The sequence below is a fragment of the Scardinius erythrophthalmus genome (genome assembly GCF_964197995.2).
Source record: "Scardinius erythrophthalmus genome assembly, chromosome: 1".
In the NCBI taxonomy this organism is placed as follows: domain Eukaryota; kingdom Metazoa; phylum Chordata; class Actinopteri; order Cypriniformes; family Leuciscidae; genus Scardinius; species Scardinius erythrophthalmus.
In genome coordinates, this window is record NC_138221.1 from 46779261 (window position 1) to 46800917 (window position 21657).

Consider the following 21657-nt stretch of genomic DNA (forward strand, 5'->3'; position numbering starts at 1 on the left):
CAGTGGATCCACCTTAGATTAGTAGATATTTGTTGTTTTTTACGATCCTTTTGTTCCATTAAGGATATTATCATTTTTGGAGGCCTTATATGAGGTTTGACAAGTTCTGCAGCCAAGTGTCAGCAATATCAGAAAATCATTTATTATAAACCGCATTGCTTCGAGGTGGTTTAGAGGTAAGATTAGTCTAAATCTTCGGCTTATTATGACACCCTCCAGGTCCATTTGCAAGTCCAAAATCTCAGTATTGCTAAAGTTGCTGTGGATACATAACATTTCCCACAACATTTCGGGTTGCGTGTGAAGATGTCCTTCAGGCGTGACAGTAATGTGAGTGCAATGTCAGGCGCCCTGCTGAACGCTGCGGTACGAAAACTTTTTCTATTCTTCTTTTTGTATATAAAAAAAAAAAAGTAAACACTTTTTGCACAAAACACTTTCAGTGAAATAAACTAAAATTAAACTTTTGCACTTTTTTTTTTTCTCTCTCATCAGATCTGCTTCATAATCACAACTGTGTGTATGTGTGCGGTACTATATCCTTATATTGGCTCATTTCATGGTGGTACACATGAACTACACATGGCTTAAGTGACAGGATCAACCTCGTGTTCACCACCTCGGCCACCTACAGACCCCCTCCCCATAGGCAGTGTCTTTTCCTCCCCCCTTTTTTCAGAGTGAATAAGAAGGGAACCCAGAGACTGAGAGACTCGGAGTCAAAAGACGCTCATCCACCCCTGCAATGCCCAGTAGTACCCCAAGCACCAACGGAATCATGCCTGAAGCAAAGAAAGCAGGTAAGGACTGCTCTTATTGCCTCACCTATATCAATGTACTATTTTCCAAACAGGCTCACCTGTCTGCCAGGACACCTTGTTGTCACTTTCTGCCTCAATTAAGCTAAGAACTGTAACTTGCTACAAATGCACAATTGGATGTTGCTTGATATTTGTAATAATCTGGCACTCTAGAAATAAATAAGTAAAACTTATGCTTTAAATAAGTGAGGAAAGAAGAAAATTAAGTTGCCTGAGGAAAAGCCCAATTAAACAGTCTATATTTGTGGTTATGGCTATTAGTTTGATTCAAAATAATATTTTTTATGTTATTTAATTTATAAATATTAGATTTTTTAAATATATATATATAAATGTTTTTTATATATATATATATACTTACTTATTATATATATTTTAAGTTTCTTGATATAAAAAAATTGTGATATGCCATGATAAACGAGAATATAAATATATATATAATTTATATTCTCATTTATCGTGGTATATCACAAAATTTAAAACATAAAATACTGACAGGTATGATTGGAACAGAAGGGGAAAATAGTGTGTGTGTCTTAACTATTTTTGTAGTGAGCTAAATCTGACAAAACCTCCTTTTAGGGACGTCCTCATTTGTTGAAAAAATAAAATAAAAATCTGTATATAAAAACAATAGTAGTCCATGGAATGTCCCCATTGAGATAGCTAAGTAAATATGTGTGTGTGTGTGTGTGTGTGTGTGTGTGTGTGTGTGTGTGTGTGTGTGTGTGTGTGTGTGTGTGTGTGTGTGTGTGTGTGTGTGTGTGTGTGTGTGTGTGTGTGTGTGTGTGTGTGTGTGTGTGTGTGTGTGATCATAGTCTGAAATGTAAAGATAATAATTTATCTCAGACTATGGAATGCACCTGGTCATGCAAACACACATCATTCTAGACACTTCAAACCAAGTCTACATGCCTAGGACCTGCAGTATTTACAGCTCTGGTGACAGTACCCAAACTAAAAGTGTCACCACAATGCTGACTTGATGGAAGGTTATTCTGACAGTTTGTGTGAGTTGCATATACTCTGAGAAAGCCGAGATCATAGGTACACAAGAAAGACTAACGGTCGACAGCATGAGGAGAGGGCACCTTGGACATTATTGTCATACTGTTACTCTCCAGGCTCTTGTGCACAGCTTAACATCTCACAGTAAAATAATAATAGTCTTTACAGAGACAAAGAGTTTAGCAGCTGCTCTACTCAATCTTTCCACAACAAATTATAATAAGAGGAAAGATGCTCATACATTGGCCCCGCATATATTTTAAGATAAGCATGTTGTTAAAAATCCTCTAGACTCAAGCAGTCTTATCACTTACATACTATTTAAAGTGCTTTAAAGAGGTCAAATGCGACATGTACACATAAACAAGGCTTTTACTCAGCATTTACAAATACTGTAAAGGTATACTGTGTATGTCCAACACTATAAGTAAATCATTGCATATTTAAAATGTTTCCAAATTCAATATCAGACAGTGAGATTGATGTAGGCTATTTGTACAAAAGTAACCCGATCTGCATTCATCAGATGAATCTTCTTCAAGGTGTTAATATAGTTGCACACAGTGGCGGATTTAGCTAATCGGGGGCCCAAGGCGAAGGTAGGTAGGCTATGGGCCCCTCCCCATCCAATCTTTAAAAGAGAATGAAAAAAATATGTACTGACTGAATGGTGGATAGGCAGGTAAAGCTAATCTACGGGGAAGTAAAGGTTAGAGTGGAGAAAAAAACGTCCCCTTTAAACCCTGCATACACTTCTTTACTCCTAAACAGTAACATGTTACAATGTTTACATACAATTTCTGGTAAGCTATGTTTTTTTTTTTTTTTTTTTTTTTTTTTTTTTTTGCTTGACAAATTTCACCATTTCGATTAAATTCTTGTCATTTGATTCAATATTGACTCATTTGGATAAATATTAGGTAACGTTTCACAAGATAGGCGTTACGTTTTCTCAAGAAATAAAAGCCCATAAAAGAAAAAAACACTTATTGATCGATATTATGAATGAGGAATATACATTTCGGTAAGTTATACTGTATCTTTCAACATTGTTAATTCGTGTTTATTTACTATTACCTATGATCAGTTCAAGTGCCGCTATAGGAATCTGTCACGTACCTTAAAACGGCAAAACGGTATTTATTGTTTGAATTTCGTAATAGAATTGACAGAATCTGAGAGCTGAGATTTTTTTAAATATCATGATTCATAAGTAAACTGCTCAGTTTTGTCTGTCGATCTCCGTGTCCTCATTGCTTAACGATTTTTCTGTGCGTTGGACGTTGTTGTTCTTGATCTGTAGCCTATCACCAACAGTAGCCGTAAAAAAGTTTGTCATCTTTGACAGCGTTCCCAAATACTTATCAGCGTCTTTTCACTTTTTTCTTTTATTTGAGACGCTTGGGTAACTTCGAAACTTTAAATTTTCGCGTTTAGACTCGTCTTGCTCTGTTTGTGTATTTCCCAGTCCTCCTGTTACTGCGTGTTGTTTATCTTTCGCGCCACGCACCTTTACGGACATTTTGCTTTCCTCCCGCTTCCTCCTTTTTTCAGCACCGCTTGGGTAGCTAGCTTCGCTTCATTTTTACTCTGTCTGTTACTCTGTAGGCCTACACTCTGTCTGTCAATCACTTCTTTTTCTTCGTCAGGATTTTTGGCACAGCCAGGTTGTCACTTTCGCAGATGCGCGCAGTAAGTGAGATAATGGAATAGTCCAATGTAGTGAGGCGGGGGGCCCCCTCCTGTCTACGACACTAATGATTTGATGCCATTTTTCGCAAATTGAGTTTTAGAAAAATATAATAAAAAAATAAAATAAAATAAAACCTTAAGCATAAGTTAATAGGGCATTTTGGGGGGCCCCTAGGTAGCTCGGGGCCCAAGGCAATTGCCGACCTTTGCCTAATGGTAAAGTCCGCCCCTGGTTGCACAGTACCTCTTTCACCCTTCTACTTTAACACGTCGTCCTCATCTGTCATCTCAACAACTCTATCTCTTTCTCTTCCATCTAGCTCTTAATTTCATTTCGATTTTAGTTTTAATGTTTTGCTCATTTTAATTTTTAATATTTATATTGTATTAAAATGTAAAAATCTTATTCATCATTTTCAATTAAAACAATATAAAATAAGTGAACATGTCAAATTAAATAACATAATATAATATAATTTTTAGTATTGCCTTTCACCTTGTTAACACCTTATTAAAAGTTGAAAAGAGGCTCCCACTGACTGCTTATGAAGTTCTCAATGATGACATGCCGCCTTCTTGATCACAGCTGTAATGAAGTGTAAAACCCTGCACAGTAACTCATCTCCACCGCTCTACTGTCCTTGTATGCCTTCTGTGATTTAGCCAAGTTAGGTCTGACTTATACCGGGCATGGCAGTATTCGGCAAGATTAGTCACCACAAGCTCATGAGACACCATGAGTGTGTAATTCTCAGGAATCTAAGTCAGCATGGAAACCACCTCAATCAATGTTAAGAGAGATCTGATCTAACCAATACCCGAGAACGTCTCTTACCCAAGCGGGTAGAATGTCTTTCTCAGGACTGTAATGTGTCACACCTCCAAAATCTCCCTTTACAGACATTAATCCCTCTATTTGTGCATCTGTCTGTTCATGTTATTTTCCATCGGGCCCGTTTCAAGTAAGCAATCAACAGAAGGCCGACACTCAGCATGTGGTTTTCAACACTCGGGGGGCCACAAGATCATATCCATCGCCTTCCCTCTCAAATCATCATGCATAGCATCTCCCTGATCCATCCATCAAAAATGAACCATCCCAGCATGCCCATAGCGGCTGGGTGCATGGCAGGGGTTGGCAAGACACGCTACGGACGTGTCCAACACAAACAACTCGCTTTCTGCACTGTCATCACCAACAAAAGACACCAAAGCCTAGCAAAGACCCTGAGGTCAACAACATAGCTGCTGATGCTAAAAAAGAGGCAAAGTTCAAACTTACTCAACAGTAGAAGGTTGTTTCAGTTTATATGATGCCAGTTTTATTGTAAAGATTTAATAAAAGGACAAGGTTTCATGTAGTTTATGTTGAAACTATAACATGGATGATATCACCGGTTTCACCATGATGCCATGCTCACGGTGTCCACAAGTGTGAATGACACAACCTTATCAATCTTTCCAGTTTTACAAAAAAATTGTGATTTTTCAAGTAAATGTATTATATTTTAAGAATATATAATACATTTACTTTAGAAGCACTATTTTTGTAAGACTGTTTAAACTTTTTTAGATAATATATCATGAATTATGTATGTACAAATGAAAAAAAAGTGTATTCATTATTTTTTAAGCTTAAAGCTCATTATTTTTTTTAATATTTTACTATATTATATATATTACATATATTACAGATGAATATATTACAATATATTGTTTAATAAATGTAATAATGTATATATATATAAAACATGTAATATTACCATGTTAATATGAAGGAATTGTAGATTCAGGGTGATGTGGCTGATGGCCAGCCCTGGATGGGAGACCTCCTGCTGCTGGAAAGTTGAGGTGTTAGTGAGGCCAGCAGGGGGCGCTCACCCTGTGGTCTGTGTGGGCCCTAACGACACAGTATAGTGTTGGGTATACAGTATAGTATAGTATACAGTATATAGATGGGGACACTGCTGTCAAAAAGCAGCGTCCGTCGGATGAGACGTTAAACCGAGGTCCTGACTCTCTAGTCTCTGTGGTCATTAAGGACGCTTTCACACTGGCAGTTTAGTTCGGAACGGGGCACGGTTTGCATGAAAAATTGCTAATGTGAACGCTGTCATGCGGACCCGGGTGCGCACTGGGGTACCGAACCCGAGACTACCTGGAAGAGGTTATCTGAGTTCGGTTGCACTCGAACCGTGCCGCGGTTCACGTGAATGTGTAGGCTAAGCAACACGGACTCGGTTGCGCACTTGTTCAGAAAGTAAAGTAACCCTGCGCACGCGTTTTAGCTGATTATGATGTATTTAGTTAAATAAAACACATGTAAGGGGTGATAGTGTTAATGATTTACCTTGGACACGAGCGAGAGTGAGCCTACAGTGTATTTGCGCATAGTATGGAATCAGAATCATCTCCTCAAAAGAGTCCGTTTGCAAGCAGCAGAAACCTTATGCGACACACACACACACACACACACACACACACACTGGCTTCATCACTGTCTCCTCTCCACCAGTAAGCTGGTGTGTGGTGGGCGTTCTGGCGCAATATGGCTGCCGTCCATCATCCAGGTGGATGCTATAGCACATACATGCAAATCCTGCTGGAAAATGAAGTCAGCATCTCCATAAAGCTTGTCTGCTGAAGGAAGCATGAAGTGCTCTGAAAATGTCCTGGTAGACGGCTGCGTTGAGTGGACAGCACAGTGGACCAACACCAGCCGATGACATGGCTCCCCAAACCAACACAGACTGTGGAAACTTCACACTGGACTTCAAGCATCTTGGATTGTGTGCCTCTCCATTCTTCCTCCAGACTCTGGGACCTTGGTTTCCAAATGAGCTGCAAAATTTGCTCTCATCAGAAAAGAGGACTTTGGTCTAGTGTTGTCACGATACCAAAATTATTGTTTCGATACCGATACCAAGTCAAGTATTGCGATTTCGATACTTTTTCGATACTTTTCCTGAAAAGGGAGAAACACTCTCAAATATCATTGCTGTGCTTTATTTTAAAACCGGGACAACATTCTAATCATATAACACACTAATAGATGAACATATGAACAGCAGATATATTAAACATTTGAACAAAATATGAAATATAAAAATATAAAAAATAAATTAGAGCAATGACATTCAAGGTAATTTTTTTTTATAAATTTAGCAGCATTATCTCATTTATCATAAGAAACATAAGAGCTTTATCTTGATTCTGAACTTTGAATAAAAATATGAACAGCGATTATATTAAACAATGTTTAATATTGGTAACATATGATAAGCCTCATTGGTGATATATTTGACATGTGGGGAGAGAGTTGTGGAATATAGCAGCAAAGACAACGTCGGCAGTGTTGACGGCAAAATAGGCTACAGAATAATTCGTTCTGTATTGAGAGGTGCAATATTTGAAAATCGATCATATTTTTTTTAATTACATTTATATTGTATTGTCAAAACTTTCAACCATCAAAATGTCATTTATTAATATGTATTCGTGTCAAAATGACATAGAAACATATTTTCCTATTCTATTTTGCCTGGGAATTAACGCTTCCAACATGCTTGCGTGACGCGTGAAAAATAGGCGTCGGTTCTATTCTAGCAGGCACGCGTTTTCCGCGCGTCTCGAGCTGCGCCCAGACACGTACGTCACGCAGGCAGTTAACATGGGAGCCGAAATAAAAACGGGCACGACACGCAGCCAGTGTGTCGCCGGCCTTACAAATCTGGAACGCGGTCATTCTTAGAAGTATGGATACTAATAAATTAAGGAATCGTGACGTTTTTAATTTCCGATTTACTTTTGAAGTATCAGTGCACCGTGCAACAGAGCAAGGTAGGCAACATACTTCCATATGTCACTCCTCGCATCATCTTTTTCAACGAGTCGTGGAGACGTGGACCACTTGTGCTCGCACATGCAGTCATCTCGCTGTAGTGTTTTGTCACATGACACTGACAGCGGCAGGTTCTTTGCTGCGTGCATCAGGAAAAAAACACAGACGTCCATAGGGAGGCGTTTTTTTTTTTTTTTTTTTTTTAAGTATCGATACTGATAAATTTAGGTATCGTGACGTTTTTAATTTCCGAGTATCGCGATACTTTTGAAGTATCGGTACACCGTGCAACACTACTTTGGTCCCCTGTGCTTTATTAAATCCAGAGTCAACGCAGCCGGCTACCAGTACATTTTCAGAGCACTTCATGCTTCCTTCATTTTCCAGCAGGATTTGCACCTGCCCACACTGCCAAAAGAACCAAAACCTGGTTCAATGACCATGGTATCACTGTGTAATAATTACTGTGTGGTTTCATGTAATATTCTAATTTTCTGGGATTTTGATTTCATGGGTTTCATAAGCTGTAAGCCATAATCATCAAAATAATAATAATTAAAGGCTTGAAATATCTCACTTTGCATGTAATGATAATATATTAGTTTCACATGTTAAGTTGAATTCTTGAAATAAATCAACTTTTTGATGATATTCTAATTTTATGACCAGCACCTGTATGTATGCATGTATTTATTTATTTATAAGTCAAATAATGGTATGAGAGTGTCAGTGGTATTATCATTGTGTTCCTGGTTGTCAGTGTTAGAGGAACGGTGTAACAACTCAGGCTTAGCCTGACAGTAGCCTGCCCTGGACCAGGTTAGTTTCCCAGCATAAGTTGCCAGAGTAACTGAGTTTGAACTATTTTTAAGTTTTCTTTATGAAACAAAAGCAAAATAAGCCTGGCTTGTATTCTAATCTTGTTTTATGGAACAGCCTTCAGGTTAGTTCCCCAGCATAAGTTGCCATATAACAACTTACTAATAACAATAACAAAACATGTGAATCACACTCATCCAAAATCTCAGAAATAACCAGTAGCGGAGTGCAGCCTTACGAAGAGTTTCCGGAAGAGATTGCAACTTTTAGACGCACCAGAGGGCTGTTCTACAAAACAAGATTAGAATACAAGCCAGGCTTATTTTGATTAGTCAGACTTGTCGGTTGATTCTGTTTCATAAAGCAAACTTATGGCGCGTTTTTGTGTGGGCAAATTTGACAAGCTATAATAAATGATCTTGGGGGGTATTTTGAGCTGAAATTTGAGCTGAAACACATTCTTGGGACACTATAGATTCATATTATATCTTGTGAAAAGGGCATAATTTGTCACCTTTAATGGAAATGCCCGTAAACTTGATGTCCGGGAAGAAAATGACCTTTTCCGGGGTTTTGTTGTTTATGTCTTCTGATCTGTGCCAAACCTTTCACAGCTGTGTGTTGATCTGGTGAAAGATGTGAATGAACGAAGCTTTCCGGATGACCCCTCATTGGACATAAGGGATTTTGAAACAAGGTTGTCCCCCCGACCCCCTTAATGTACCTCTTGTTTACATTATTTTTCCACTCATGGTCGTTCTCCACCGAGTTACCACTCACAAAACACCAGGGTTGAATCTCACACCAGGGAGAAAACCCTAACTTGAAGAGCTGTCAGTGCGTCTTTAAATCGCGTGAACAGAGATTCACCGAGATCTTGTTTTATTTTGGAGCTCCGCTTCATGACCATGGTTATAGTATAGTATGCTGGCTGTTCTGCTCGACCCCTCCCTCTTGTTCTTTCTGAGTCCCTCCATACCAGCCCCTATAAGGGAGAGGTCCCGAAGAGAGGGTGAACAGGCTATGACTGATGGAGTGAACTGTCAGCAGCAGTTGCTAATCTCTTGCCTTGATCCCTTTCAACCTCTGTTCCCTTCGTTCCTCTACCATCCATTCCTGCCTATTTAAGCCCAAAGTCATTGATGGAATTTATATGTGCACCTGGATTATTTCCAAGGTTTCATTTCATGTGCTTAACATTAATAAGGATTAATGACTGCACCGCCATTTTTCATTATCCTCCATTTGTTCGAGCTTGTATCTCATAATTACTTGATGGCCTCAAGCTTGTCATAATGAGCATACAGCATGTGTGTCTTCAAGATGTATAACATATAAAAGAATTGAGGATTGATAAAAGATGATAATGTTGGCGATGATGGTGATTACTGAACTGATCTGTTTTCAGTGATTGTCAGCAAGATCACAAACAGTGGTGGGGGTCTTGAACAGGTGTACAGAAATCCCTGTCCTGTATGCATTGGAACACAGCTGACCCGATCATTTAGGGCTGCACGCTGTCACGAAGATCCATTATAGTGATGCCAGTCATCTCTGATAGGGATATCTGATGGTATCTGGTTTCACTGAAAGTGAGACAAAAATTCTGCAAGGTGTCACTTTCAGACCTTTTTTTTAATCAGCCGACAGCAGAACCCTACACTGAAAATATGACATGGTTACATTTTATTTTAAGGTGTCCGTGTTACAGTGTAATTATACATTTAAATACTGAGTAATAATAATTAACCACATGTACTTACTATAGGGTTAGGATTAGGCTTTGGTTGTAATTATAAGCATATATAGTTATTACAGTAACTAGGGCACAGTAAAATAAAGTGTTAAAGTGTTAGTCTTTTGATCTAACGATATCTAAAAAATAAAGCAATAAAATATTTAAAAACATTTAAAAAATCTCAAATAAAATGGCTAAAATATACCTTAAAATAAGATTCATTTATTTGAGAAGCAACACTGCAAAATGCATTCATATTTAAGTCAAAATCCAAGTGTATAGACGTTTTCACTTGTTTTGAACTTTTTTATACGTAAAAATGTATATCAATGCAGTAAAACAAAGCACATTTGTATTTTGCCCAAATATTTTGACATAAAATGTTTGTTTTTTTTTTGTGGTAAAAGTGTAAAATTATCTTCTCTTAAGAATTTGTAGATATTTAACTGAGGTCAGCGCTCTGACATACAACGCAACTGCGACTCCGCAGACCCGAGTTTGATTCCCAGCTCAAGGTCCTTTGCTGAACATGTGCCTCTTTCTCCACTATATGGTTTCCTCTCTAATCTGTACTCTGTCCAGTCCAATAAAGCCATAAAAAGCCAAAATATAATCAATATATATACATGTAACTTAAAAAAAAAAGAGACAGAAAGAATTGCAACTTGCAGGCCTCAAACCAGCAACCTTTCTGTTTTAACCACTACCACGCTCTTTTTCAGGACACTATGTGGAAGTCTAGTTGTACATTTCATTGTTACAGTGACCTTCTGCCCCTCTGGCACTTAACACTTAAACTGACAAACAAGTTGAACTAATAGACTTAATGCCACTGAGCATTATGATAACCGAAGGGAGGGAGCAACTAATGTTAATGTCCAAGAAGGCAAACATGAGGGAGCACTAATGCATGAGCCAGAAGACCGCAGATGGTTTTCTGAGAAGGTGCTTGTGAAAATCAACAATTGAGAGAAAAGTGTTAAACCTGCAAGCCCAGTGCTGGACATAAACATGCCAACACCACTAACACCATGGAAATGAAGTATTCTTAGAAACTGCTGTCAGAGCCTATGATGTGTGTCCATGGTGAATATAAGTTTAGGCCTAGCATGCTTCTTAGATGTAACCTAAACCCTGACAGGTATGGGTAAACTATATGTTTCAGTGCTAACAACAGTGGGGGGAGATGAATGGCATACCATAGGGTGATACATTGCACACGAGAGGTATAAGGAAGGGGGATCAGAAAAGCAATGGATAGAAATGGAAGTCTCTGGAATGCTTGTGTAGCGTCAGTGCAATCCTAAAACTGCCCGTTGCTTCATTTAAAGTGGTTTGAGGTTAACCCCTGATGTTAATTGATGTCAATTTTCACTCCTACAGGAGGAAAAGGATCAAAAACAGAAGCAAATCCTGCAGGTACTTGTGAACCATGCAATCCTACATTACTGTACTGTTTACTGTTAACTTCCACCACTTCATCAGAGCGCCCCCTATAGACAGCTGACATTTAAGTAGGATTGTGCAGTCGTGGTAAATAATATAATGACCTCTTGCTCTTTCTTCTCCCTTCCATCACAGCAAAGGCACCACTGTATGAGCCCAACATCACCGAACCCAATACTAGAGCTGAGCTGATGAAGTGTACGCATCAGCATGGGACAGTTCTTTTATATATTCTTTACTGCAAGTTTATAGCCGCTTGTCCTCTGAAATGTTATTTCTCTCTCAGATTGGATAAATCTTTCTCTGGATGACAGAACTGCTCAGAAAATGTTGTGGCTCTCAGAAGGTGGGACCAAAGTGTCACGTATGTCAGAGGAAGTGTGTCCTGTTCTGGACAGACCAGAGAGATATGAACATTCACCACAGGTATGTAAGTCAGTCTCCTCTATCTGTCTCTGTTTTGTTGTTGTTGTTGTTGTTGTTGTTGTTGTTCAGATCTGTAGTATAATATAAAAATCAATTTTCTATCCACTCATGTAACTCTTTCTTTTAGTACTGTCTTTTTTATTTATGCTTTAAAAGGGTCTGGTCACACAAAAATGTACATTTTGTCATCATTTAAGCCTCATGTCTTTCCCAACCTTTCATTCATCTTCAGAACAAAATTAACGTTCTCTCATTTGTTTTGTCCATCCATTACGTAGTCAAAATTGTCAAGCTTCACATACAGAAAGACACTGTAAAAGTAATTTATATGAATTTAGTGGTTTAATCCATTTCTTCTGAAGAGACACGATGTACATGTACACGATATATATATACAATATGATTTGATCAGATTTAACTGAAGTGCTTATTCACATATAAACATTGATTAACAAAAAAACATAATTATGACATAAAAGTTGAAATTATGAGATACTAAGTCATGATTATGAGAAAAAATCAGAATTTTGACATGTGAAATAATGTCTCATAATGATTTATGTAATAATTATTATTTTTATTTCATAATTTTCATTTATTACTGAAATTACTATTTAAACTTTATTATTATTATCATTATTATTCTGAGACTAAAATTTTCAACTCTAACTCCTCCAAACCTTCAGAGTGTTCTGACTTACTGTGCTTCTTTATATCTTTTCTAACTGATCAAAACTAGGAAAAGTCCCAAAGACTTTCATTCAGGTGTCAAAACTTTTATACAACAACTCTAATAGAGTATTTAAGCTTCATCCACCAAATATCTATCACTAGCAAAAGCTAGCAACTACCTTAGGACATGCTAGTGACATGCTAATTCCTGCTAGCAATGTGCCAAAACATGCTAATTCATGCTAGCAGTGTGTTAAAATACGCTAGAACCATTAAACATTAAACATTAAGCAGTAAGTCTGTCATCTATCTATCTATCTATATCTGTCTGTTTTCTGTATTGCCTTAAAAACCTTCAACTTTAAGCTTTAAAATTACTTTAAACTTCAAACTACTTCAAATTGAAAACTCTCAAAATCCAAGCTTTTAACACTTTTTCAAACTTTCAGGCTTTCTCAAGCCAACTTCAAAGTTCGTCTTGTTGTCACCTGTTTTTGTCATATTTATGACTTTTTATCTCTCTTTTTTTAAACTTTTTTTCTTACACATAATTACAATTTACCAATCTTTGTGTGTGGCATGGAAATGGACGTTCATAATTCGGTATGTGATTGTGAGTCTTGTCTTTTCAATGAATCGGTCGATTTGCCTTACAAGACGAGTCTGAATGATCCGTTTGCAAATCAAACTGATCCAGTTCTCAAGTTCAACTCACAGTTCCACAGAAGAAAGAAAGTCATACGGGCTTGAAATGACATGAGGGTAACTAAATGATGACAGAATGTAATCTGTAAGACTGTCATGGTCAACATGTAGTAAGCATATAACTGACTTTGACAATATCCTCCTGAAGGTGCTGTGTAAGGAGGGTCTTCTGGGCAATCGTGGATACTGGGAGGTGGATTGTGAGGGCTGGGTGGTGATCGGGGTAGCGTGTGAAAGCGCGGGGAGAAAAGCTAAGGATGGCCCGTGTGGCCTGGGAGAGAATGACCTGTCATGGGGTGTTGGCTGGGCCGGATCCTGCTACCATGTCTGGCACAATGGAGCGAACACAGAATTCCAGGCTCCTCTCAGCCCCGTCATCGGCATCTACGCTGACCAGCCAGCTGGCATCATCAAGTTTTACCTTGTTGAAGAGGAAGAGAACGGCTCCAAGGAGGTCAAACTGGTTCATCGATTTACAGCCAAATTAAATGAGAAGCTCTTCCCTGGTTTCTGGGTAGGCAGGAACTCCTACTGCTGGATCCGAAAGAAGGACCAGTAAAGGGGGGATACATGAAAAGAAGGAGGAGTTGGAAGAAAACAGGGTAAGGGTGATGTAAGGAAAAGAAGAGGATAGCTATGCAGGAAAATTGTATTGGTAGTAAGAAGCAAAAAAAAAAAAAAAAAACTACAATGACGAAATAAAACTGTAAATGGAGATTTGCATTCTAAACCTGAATCTGCCTTTGTTACAAACCATTAGGTTGGTTCAAGAGTGTGCATCCTCATAATATATTACTTTAACCAGTAATTTAATTGGTGTAGCATTAATCTTTATACTAATGATTTTGAATAGTCCCTGTTTTCATTTTATATTCCATGTGATGACAAATGCAGATTCTGTAGTGAATATTTATTTCTGTGCTCTAATAAACCAGTTCAAAATAATACTAATTTGTGTTTTATACGAGTGGTGTGTTTTTATTGCTAGAAAAACAAACAAACATTTTTCTATGTTGCCTATGTGTTCTTGTGGTACCACCAGCCAGAGTAATTTACCATTTATGTCTAATTTTTTTTTTTTTTTTTACATTTGTTAAAGAAACTGTCAAGCAACTACCATTGAGATGAATGGGACTGACATTTGAAGTGGTAATGGGACTGCCTAAATTGAATCTGTTCGTCATATAAAGCGATCGAGTCTCTGCAGAAAATGTTGGACTAAACCGCTCAATTCATATTGATTCGTTTTAAGATCTCTTTATTAACTTTTTGAAGTGTCAATGTGGTAGTTGTGTAGCGGCCAATACAGGGACAGAAATCACTCAGATTTCGTCAAAAAGATCTTCATTTGTGTTCTGAAGATGAACGAAAGTCTTATGGGTTTGGAACAGCATAAGGGTGAGTAATTAATGAAATGCTTTGTTGTATTTGTCTAAACTCATAAACGAATGCTAAGGATAGCTCGGAGTAACTGTACACAAAACAATTATATGAAAAAGTCAACACCGCCCTCTGCTGGACACCGGAAGCATACCTTCCTCAGAGAGTCAGACATTCAGACTTCATCTTAACCACACCAAAACAAAAACTGAACTTTTAGAGGAAAATAAGACAAAAAAGGCAACAGGTTTCGACAACAAACAACTTTTATTCAAAACGGATTTACTTAACCATTGAACAGTTGTGAAATGTTTAAGATGAACACAGCTGGTTGACATCTGTAGTGTTATAAACCCTCATTTTTGACATCCTTCAGTCTAGCAATTTTTTTTTAGAGAAGTTATCAAACTAATCAACAATTATACAACACACATTCCTGCATTCATATCCATTATCAGCACATTAATCAGTTATAATGCAGAAACAAGTCATTTGTCGGTGAAAAATCCCAAACATTGGTGTTTTTTCAAAGCTTTGTCCTCTCATTGTCCTTTTGCTTTACAAAGCATTGATTTATAGAAAGTCTTCAGGACAGTATCGGAAATAAAAGTGAGCCCACACAGGCAGAGAATGACATCATTTGCAAGCATTCACATTAACATCTAGTCAGCTTTGGCAATCCTGCCATGGAATAGACATTACTGAATTCACAGTAGTCTATATTTCCAAGAACATGTAGTGTTTGCTAATGAATAATGATCCTCTGGTGATGGATGTGCGAGTGTCTCAGTGTGTAAATAGGCTCATATGCTATCAGTAAATCCCACACTGCAGAGGACAGTTGCAGGGCACGATTAGTAATGTAATGCAGTTATGACATTTTCTCTGTTAGTGTTTCTCAATGAAATGCACAAAAGTCTGCCACAACCATCATTCAAAGCTAGAAGAAACTCTTCAATTAAGACATGCTAATTAAATCCTCCTCCTTCTGCTGCAGATGTGAAGGTTTGGTAAAGGTTTTGCCACTTTCAACGCCATAGAAATACTAATGATATGCAGGAAAAGCTTCAGATTTGGCAACATCTTTGCTAAAAACATCCATCAAATCTTGTGTCTTTTAAACTCTCCAGTTCTGTTCAAATCACTTTCACACACAAACAAGCTCACGGCTCGTTCTCAAGCACGCTCAAACGCTCATACATACGCACACATTGGTCTTCTCTCAATGCTTAAGAGAGAAGTCGCCCGTGTTAAGGCGAGGTCGCGGCAGTGCTCCAAACATCTCCGTTCCATCGGTCGCCCCTGGAACCAGCAGGGCTTTCATACTGGCAGCTATGTGGTCCAGGTCGGCACAGCCCACCTAAAATAAAAGAGTCCTTTTAATCAAGCTGAACACAAACGTAAAAGTAATTATATATGACAAAATTATAAGAAGTGTAATAAACATTTTCTAAACCTAGGTGGATTTAATCACAATGTCAGCAAGGGTGGTAGTCAGAAAGGACTCGGCAACAAAACATTGAATCTATAACTAGTATAACAATAATATTGCACCCGTTTATGTTTAGTACATAGATTCACCCCCCAAAATGTATTTAAATACATCCTGTTTTTGGTCGAAGTCCATAGTAGTCGATTGTCGAGTTCACAAGCATAGGTTTAGTTACCTATGATCACGCGCGTGAACTCGACAATCGACTACTGTGGACTTAGACCGAAAACAGGAAGAAAATACAGGTATGTGCGCTGGCTGAATTAACATCATTTTTATTCATATCTTTCACATCTACTGCAGTCAGATTCACCTGTGATCACTCTTAAGGAATCACTCACATTAGCTGTGCACTTGTTATGACACATCAAGGATGTTAAGAGGCTAAAAGCTGGTTTAAAACTTGCCCCATTGAAGTCAACAGGGTGCAAATTTTAAAAAGAGGATAACACGGTGTAGGCAACACCGATTTTTGTCGTTGTTCTCTGTATTGACAGCACTCCAAATGTACAAAAAAAAATGAGCTCAATGTTAAAATTGACCGGAGTTCTCCTTTAAAGGTGCCGTAGAATGGATTATTTTATTATTTTATAATGTTTCCTGGGGTGCCCTTATAATGTTAGTATGTTTATTAGATCAAAATTTGTTATAATTTAGAAATAAAAGGCATATTTCCTAGCCTGATTTCATACCCTGATCTGGACACTCTGTTTGAAGGGGCGTGTCTGCTGTGAGACTTCAGTGTAAACGCCCACTGCTGTGATTGGCTGACATGCTTGCATATGAAATATCTGGCATTACATGTAGAGCTATCTGCAAAACATTTACTATTACAGCGATTATACGTTTTTACTATTACAGCTATCGGGATTAACGAATCATGATAAGTTTTTTTAGTATTTAGATCTATTCCAGCATTGAGCAGATGACAGCCTGTCGATCGCGTGAATGAAGATCTTATCACTGCAACGCGATTTACTGAGGCATAAACAGTGTTGAACGACTTTGAGAGAAAGATTATCTCTCTGGACTTGAACAATTACACATCAGAAATTCACATAACCCACTGGTTCTCCAGAGGCTCGGATGAAGGAGCTAAAAAAAATGTTTTTGTGTTCATTTGTAGTTACATCCAAACACTGAACAACTGCCATGCTTCGTTCGCTCGTCTGCAAGCCACGATGTCTCTCGAGGAAAAAACAATATCGCGCTGGATCTAGATAACACAGTGTAAATTATCGTTAATAAAATCACTACTTGCCGCTTGCGGGAATATAACGTTAGTTGAAATTGCCCCCTTCGTCCGTTTGAGACGCCGAGAGAAGCCTGGCTGCTTGATATTGTTCCAGGTTAGAAAAACAGTCCGCGGTGAAATGGGCAGAGCGACTAACAACTTCGAATTAAACTGTAGCGGTATCCGATTATAGATAGATTATAGATAGATCTGCCATTTTCTCTATGATCCTCGCTTGTTTCTTCACCTGCAGAACTTCCGATGATTCGGCTGTGCAGTTTCGCCTGGCACTGAGCATGGGCTGGCTTATGCAAATATTTAGAGGCGTACATATTAATGATCCCAACTGTTGCGTCACAGTTGGTGTTATGTGGAGATTCGCCTGTTTTTCAGGGGTGTTTTTCAAAAACGAGATTTAAATAAGAAAGAGAAAACTATGGTGTTTGAGACTCACTGTGTGTCATGTCCATGTACTGAACTCTTGTTATTTAACTATGCCAAGATAAATTCAATTTCACATTCTAGGGCACCTTTAAGCAGCACAACTGTTTTCAACATTTCATATAAAACATTAAAATAGAAGTTATTTTAAATTCTAATAATATTTCACAATATTACTGTTTTCACTGTATTCTTGATTAAATAAATGCAGTCTTGATACATAAGATATTTCTTTCAAAAACATGAAAAGAATCTTACCAATCCCCAACCTTTGAAAGGTAGTGTATATTGGCAATATCCATTTCCTTCTGCATCATTTTCCATTTTATATGAAATTGTTAAAAAATGGTGCATCGCAACACATACCATATTGGCCAAACGAGTTATCTAAGTTGGTGGCATAATTTTGCTACCTACAATTTAACACATGTTTTGTACTAAAAGTGCATACATCATCTGCAAGAAAAAAAAAAAAGCTGTAGAAGAAGGGTATGTAGATGAGGGCATGTATGAAGCGGATGTGTAACTGACCCGTTCTCCACTATGGGAGTCACCCTGATGGGCATGGTTGTTCCTGTAGCCCCACACAGGTACAGACACGGGCAGTGAACGAGCCATTGCCATGGGGTTAGAAGAGCGAGATGCCAGGTGACCCATTGCCAAGCCACGGGGAGGGGGAGGGGCTTCTTCACTCAGAGAGCCTGACAGCAATAAAAACAGATATAAATACATGAACAGCAATAAAGACACATTTATGTTCCAGTGTCAGACACAACTCAGATAATGATCTCTTTGAACAGCACTTAAAACATGGAGAATCATTATATTTACTCACAGTCTCTCACACAGGGTTTCCATACTTTCAATGATATTACCAATCGCTTGTGATCACAGAATAAGGATTTTAAACTATGAATACATGTTATATTGGTAACATAGCTGGTTTTAGAGATTATAAGTCTCCCATGATAATAAGTCTCCTATGCTCAAGACTGCATTTATTTGATCAAAAATACAGTAATATTGTGAAATATTACAATTTTAAATAAGTGTTTTCTATTTTAATATATTTTAAAAAGTAATTTATTCCTGTGATGGTAAAGCTGAATTTTCAGCATCTGAACTCCAGACTTCAGTCACATGATCCTTCAGAAATCATTATAAAATGTGGATTTGCTGCTTAAAAAAACTTTTCTTGTTCTTATTTAATGTTGAAAACAGTTGTTATAGATGCTTAATATTTTTTCTGTGAAAACTGTGATGAATTTGTATTCAGGATTCTTCGATGAAATTTTCTGTAACATTATAAATGTCTTTATTGTCACTTTTGATTAATTTGATGTGTCCTTGCTGAATAAAAGTATTATTTTCTTTTAAAAACAAAATGAGTGCTGCTGACACCAAACTTTTGAACAGTAGAGTTACTGTATGAGCTGAAGATATATTTGTGTATGCTTATTTCCCCTATCTTTGCATTTATCTTGACCTTCTAACACCCACTTAAAGTTAATCTTTTAAAACACCAATAATTAAATAACAAATCTATATTTAATGCTGCATATTATAATGCTGTAATGTCTAAACATGAGGAAATGTGCTAATTATTTTTGGCTTTTGTCAGAATTTGGTACATTCCCATTAAAAAAAACTAATAAAAATAAATAATAATAATAATAATAATTCACCATCAGTGCTCTCCTCCTCCCCATCAGACTCAAAGAAGGGCTCACAGTCCCGGGACAGAGAATCCTCATCCATTGAGAAGACACCTGAGAAATAGAGAGAGTTGTATTTGAATTCACAAATGACCTAAAGAACGAATGACAAACACCATCTCATCAACAGGTGAACTCACCTGCCGATTCATTCAGGTTACGTCTCCTTCCATCCAAATCTTCTTCCTCCTCCTCCTCCTCATCATCATCATCATCCTCCTCCTCTTCCTCTAAGTCCACAATTTCCGTTCTCTCTCTTGCCTTCTCACGTTCCTCCACCGCCGCTTTCTCCCTTTCACGCTCTCCATGCTGACCACCTGGCTGTCCAATGACAGCAGCTGAGCTGTAGATGGACGGGTAGCTCTGAGAATAGAGCCTCATGTTGGGACTAACTGTCCCGACTCCATCTCCAGTCAAGCTCTTTGGAAAGAAGACACAGAAAGTCATGAGGTGTTGCGATCAAGGTGCCCCCCCTCCCCCAGCAGTAACGAATCACCACTCACCAGCCTGTCAGACGGCACATCCACGCCCAGTTTGGCTCCTACCTCCACTGTATTCAGGCGTTTGTGTCTCTGTGCCGTCAGTACAGTGGTGGAGTGCAGAACGGCGATGTCATCCATGTATCGCCGTGACGACTCAGCCAGTGCCCCTTGTCCCCAAACGTGATAGGCATAATCAAACGTTCTGCTTCCGGAAGTTCCGCCCCCACCGTTATTCCTTGTTCCTTCCACTTCGATCCCGGAGGGACGGAACTTTTTATACGCGGTCAAAATAGCCAAATCACAACCGGACGTCTGGCTGTAAGCCTCAGCGGCAGCAAGCAGTGCCAGCCAGCTCTCCTTGTGATTATCAGGGATCTCGGGGTGAGAGGATTTGGTGACAGAGGCCATGATGTGTTTATGCAACAACCTATGGCTCTATTGAACGGTTTTTGGAATTCGTTGTTTTGGAATGCTAAAATGCTGGTGTGTGTGTGTGTTTATGAAATGTGTTTTTGTGGTAACAACTCTTTGGTAATGAGAACTTGGTTTAGTTGATGCTGACGGGACTGTTAGAACTAGAAGAGGCACATTTGAAATGAGTGACGTGTCTGTGAGCATGAGAGAACTAGGGGAGAGATGGAAGGACGCCACCACTTGCTGATGTTACCTAGAAAAGGAAAGATACTATACATTAATCAAACATGCAATAAAAACATATAATTATGCTTATTTAGGCAAAATAGACATGCATTTTTATTTCGAATTGGCTCGTCAAATGCTGTGCCACAACCCCCCCACTCACTTTAAAGGGTACGCCTCCATTCACTCGCACGTGTGGCACACGTACACCTCTGTTTGGGACGTTCTCGTTTAAACGAGGAACAGTCTTCGTGAAACGCTAAAAATCATTTTCGAGGCCTGTTGTGCAGCTACATGCAGCGGACTTGTCTGTCTCTCGCATTTTCTGGACAACATGACGGACAGCCAACCATTATTTCTGCTGCTTTCGTTTGTTTGTTTGTTTGTCACTGTAATATGTAACTGCCAAAATCTATGGCTAAAGAGCGGGGTATTTGCATTACGACATTAACTGATTTAGAGCTTGTTGCTTAGTTCACTGGTAAGTGGCCAAGTGAAATACACAGACAGGCCAATGCGCTCCTCCAGCGTTAGCAATGCAGCTAAAAATCTATTTAAACGTTTTGCATAATCAATCGGGTTGCTTCGAGGAAAGAAATAAAATTAGTTGACTTACCCTCTTAATATCCTCTAGCCTCTGTCACAATCGTCCTTTACTTCCAACTTTATTCAGCCCTCTTTGTTCGGAGCCTATTACCCCTGTGCCTGTCTCTCTCTCTCCCTCTCCCCTAGACTCCAGTGCAGCGTCGCGCACAGCCCTGTTTACAGTATGAGCACAACCGTGTTGCCAGATTGCGCATGAGAAACAAATGGTCTGAAAACCATGCACAAAATAAGCGACCTATTTATTTTTACATGCGTTCTTTTCTTTGTCAATTAGCATAGAAAACTCAAAAAGTTTCTATTACACGACAATGACATTATTACATTTTATGTATTAATATAGGCCTATATGTATAAACAATTTATTTATCATTTATTCATAATTTTTTTATTGTATTCATTATTCATTTTTTCTCTAGACTTTTCGACGGACCCTCTGAGAATAAGCCCCCCAAAACGCAATCCTCTACTTACTTGATCTGCAATCGCAAAGAACAAGCCCC

The 21657-nt window shown here is 38.4% G+C and overlaps 2 protein-coding genes across 2 annotated transcripts; one reads left to right on the forward strand and one right to left on the reverse strand.

Annotated features, from left to right (window-relative positions):
- Positions 1–745: 745 nt before the first annotated feature.
- LOC308701665 (tripartite motif-containing protein 16) lies at positions 746–13727 on the forward strand (the record flags this gene model as incomplete). Its single annotated transcript, XM_081384041.1, has 5 exons — positions 746–800; positions 11303–11338; positions 11501–11563; positions 11652–11791; positions 13317–13727. 5 exons carry the CDS (start codon positions 746–748, stop codon positions 13725–13727), a joined length of 705 nt encoding a protein of 234 aa, XP_081240167.1.
- Positions 13728–14260: 533 nt separating this feature from the next.
- akt1s1 (AKT1 substrate 1 (proline-rich)) lies at positions 14261–21320 on the reverse strand. Its single transcript, XM_081368298.1, has 6 exons — positions 21168–21320; positions 19934–20579; positions 19571–19850; positions 19401–19484; positions 18247–18416; positions 14261–15908 (listed from the first exon to the last, which is right to left on the reverse strand). Exons 2-6 carry the CDS (start codon positions 20318–20320, stop codon positions 15771–15773), a joined length of 1059 nt encoding a protein of 352 aa, XP_081224424.1. The 5' UTR covers positions 20321–20579; positions 21168–21320; the 3' UTR covers positions 14261–15770.
- Between the last annotated feature and the right edge of the window lie 337 nt (positions 21321–21657).

What these genes read in the sequence shown, in the direction of transcription:
- akt1s1 (XM_081368298.1), bottom strand. Translation starts at nt 20,320, where the DNA reads ATGGCCTCTGTCACCAAATCCTCTCACCCCGAGATCCCTGATAATCAC. An exon ending in ATGTGCCGTCTGACAGGCTG is followed by an intron (nt 19,851 to 19,933) that starts GTGAGTGGTGAT and finishes TTCTTTCCAAAG; the next exon opens with AGCTTGACTGGAGATGGAGT. An exon ending in GGAGGAGGAGAGCACTGATG is followed by an intron (nt 18,417 to 19,400) that starts GTGAATTATTAT and finishes TATTGCTGTCAG; the next exon opens with GCTCTCTGAGTGAAGAAGCC.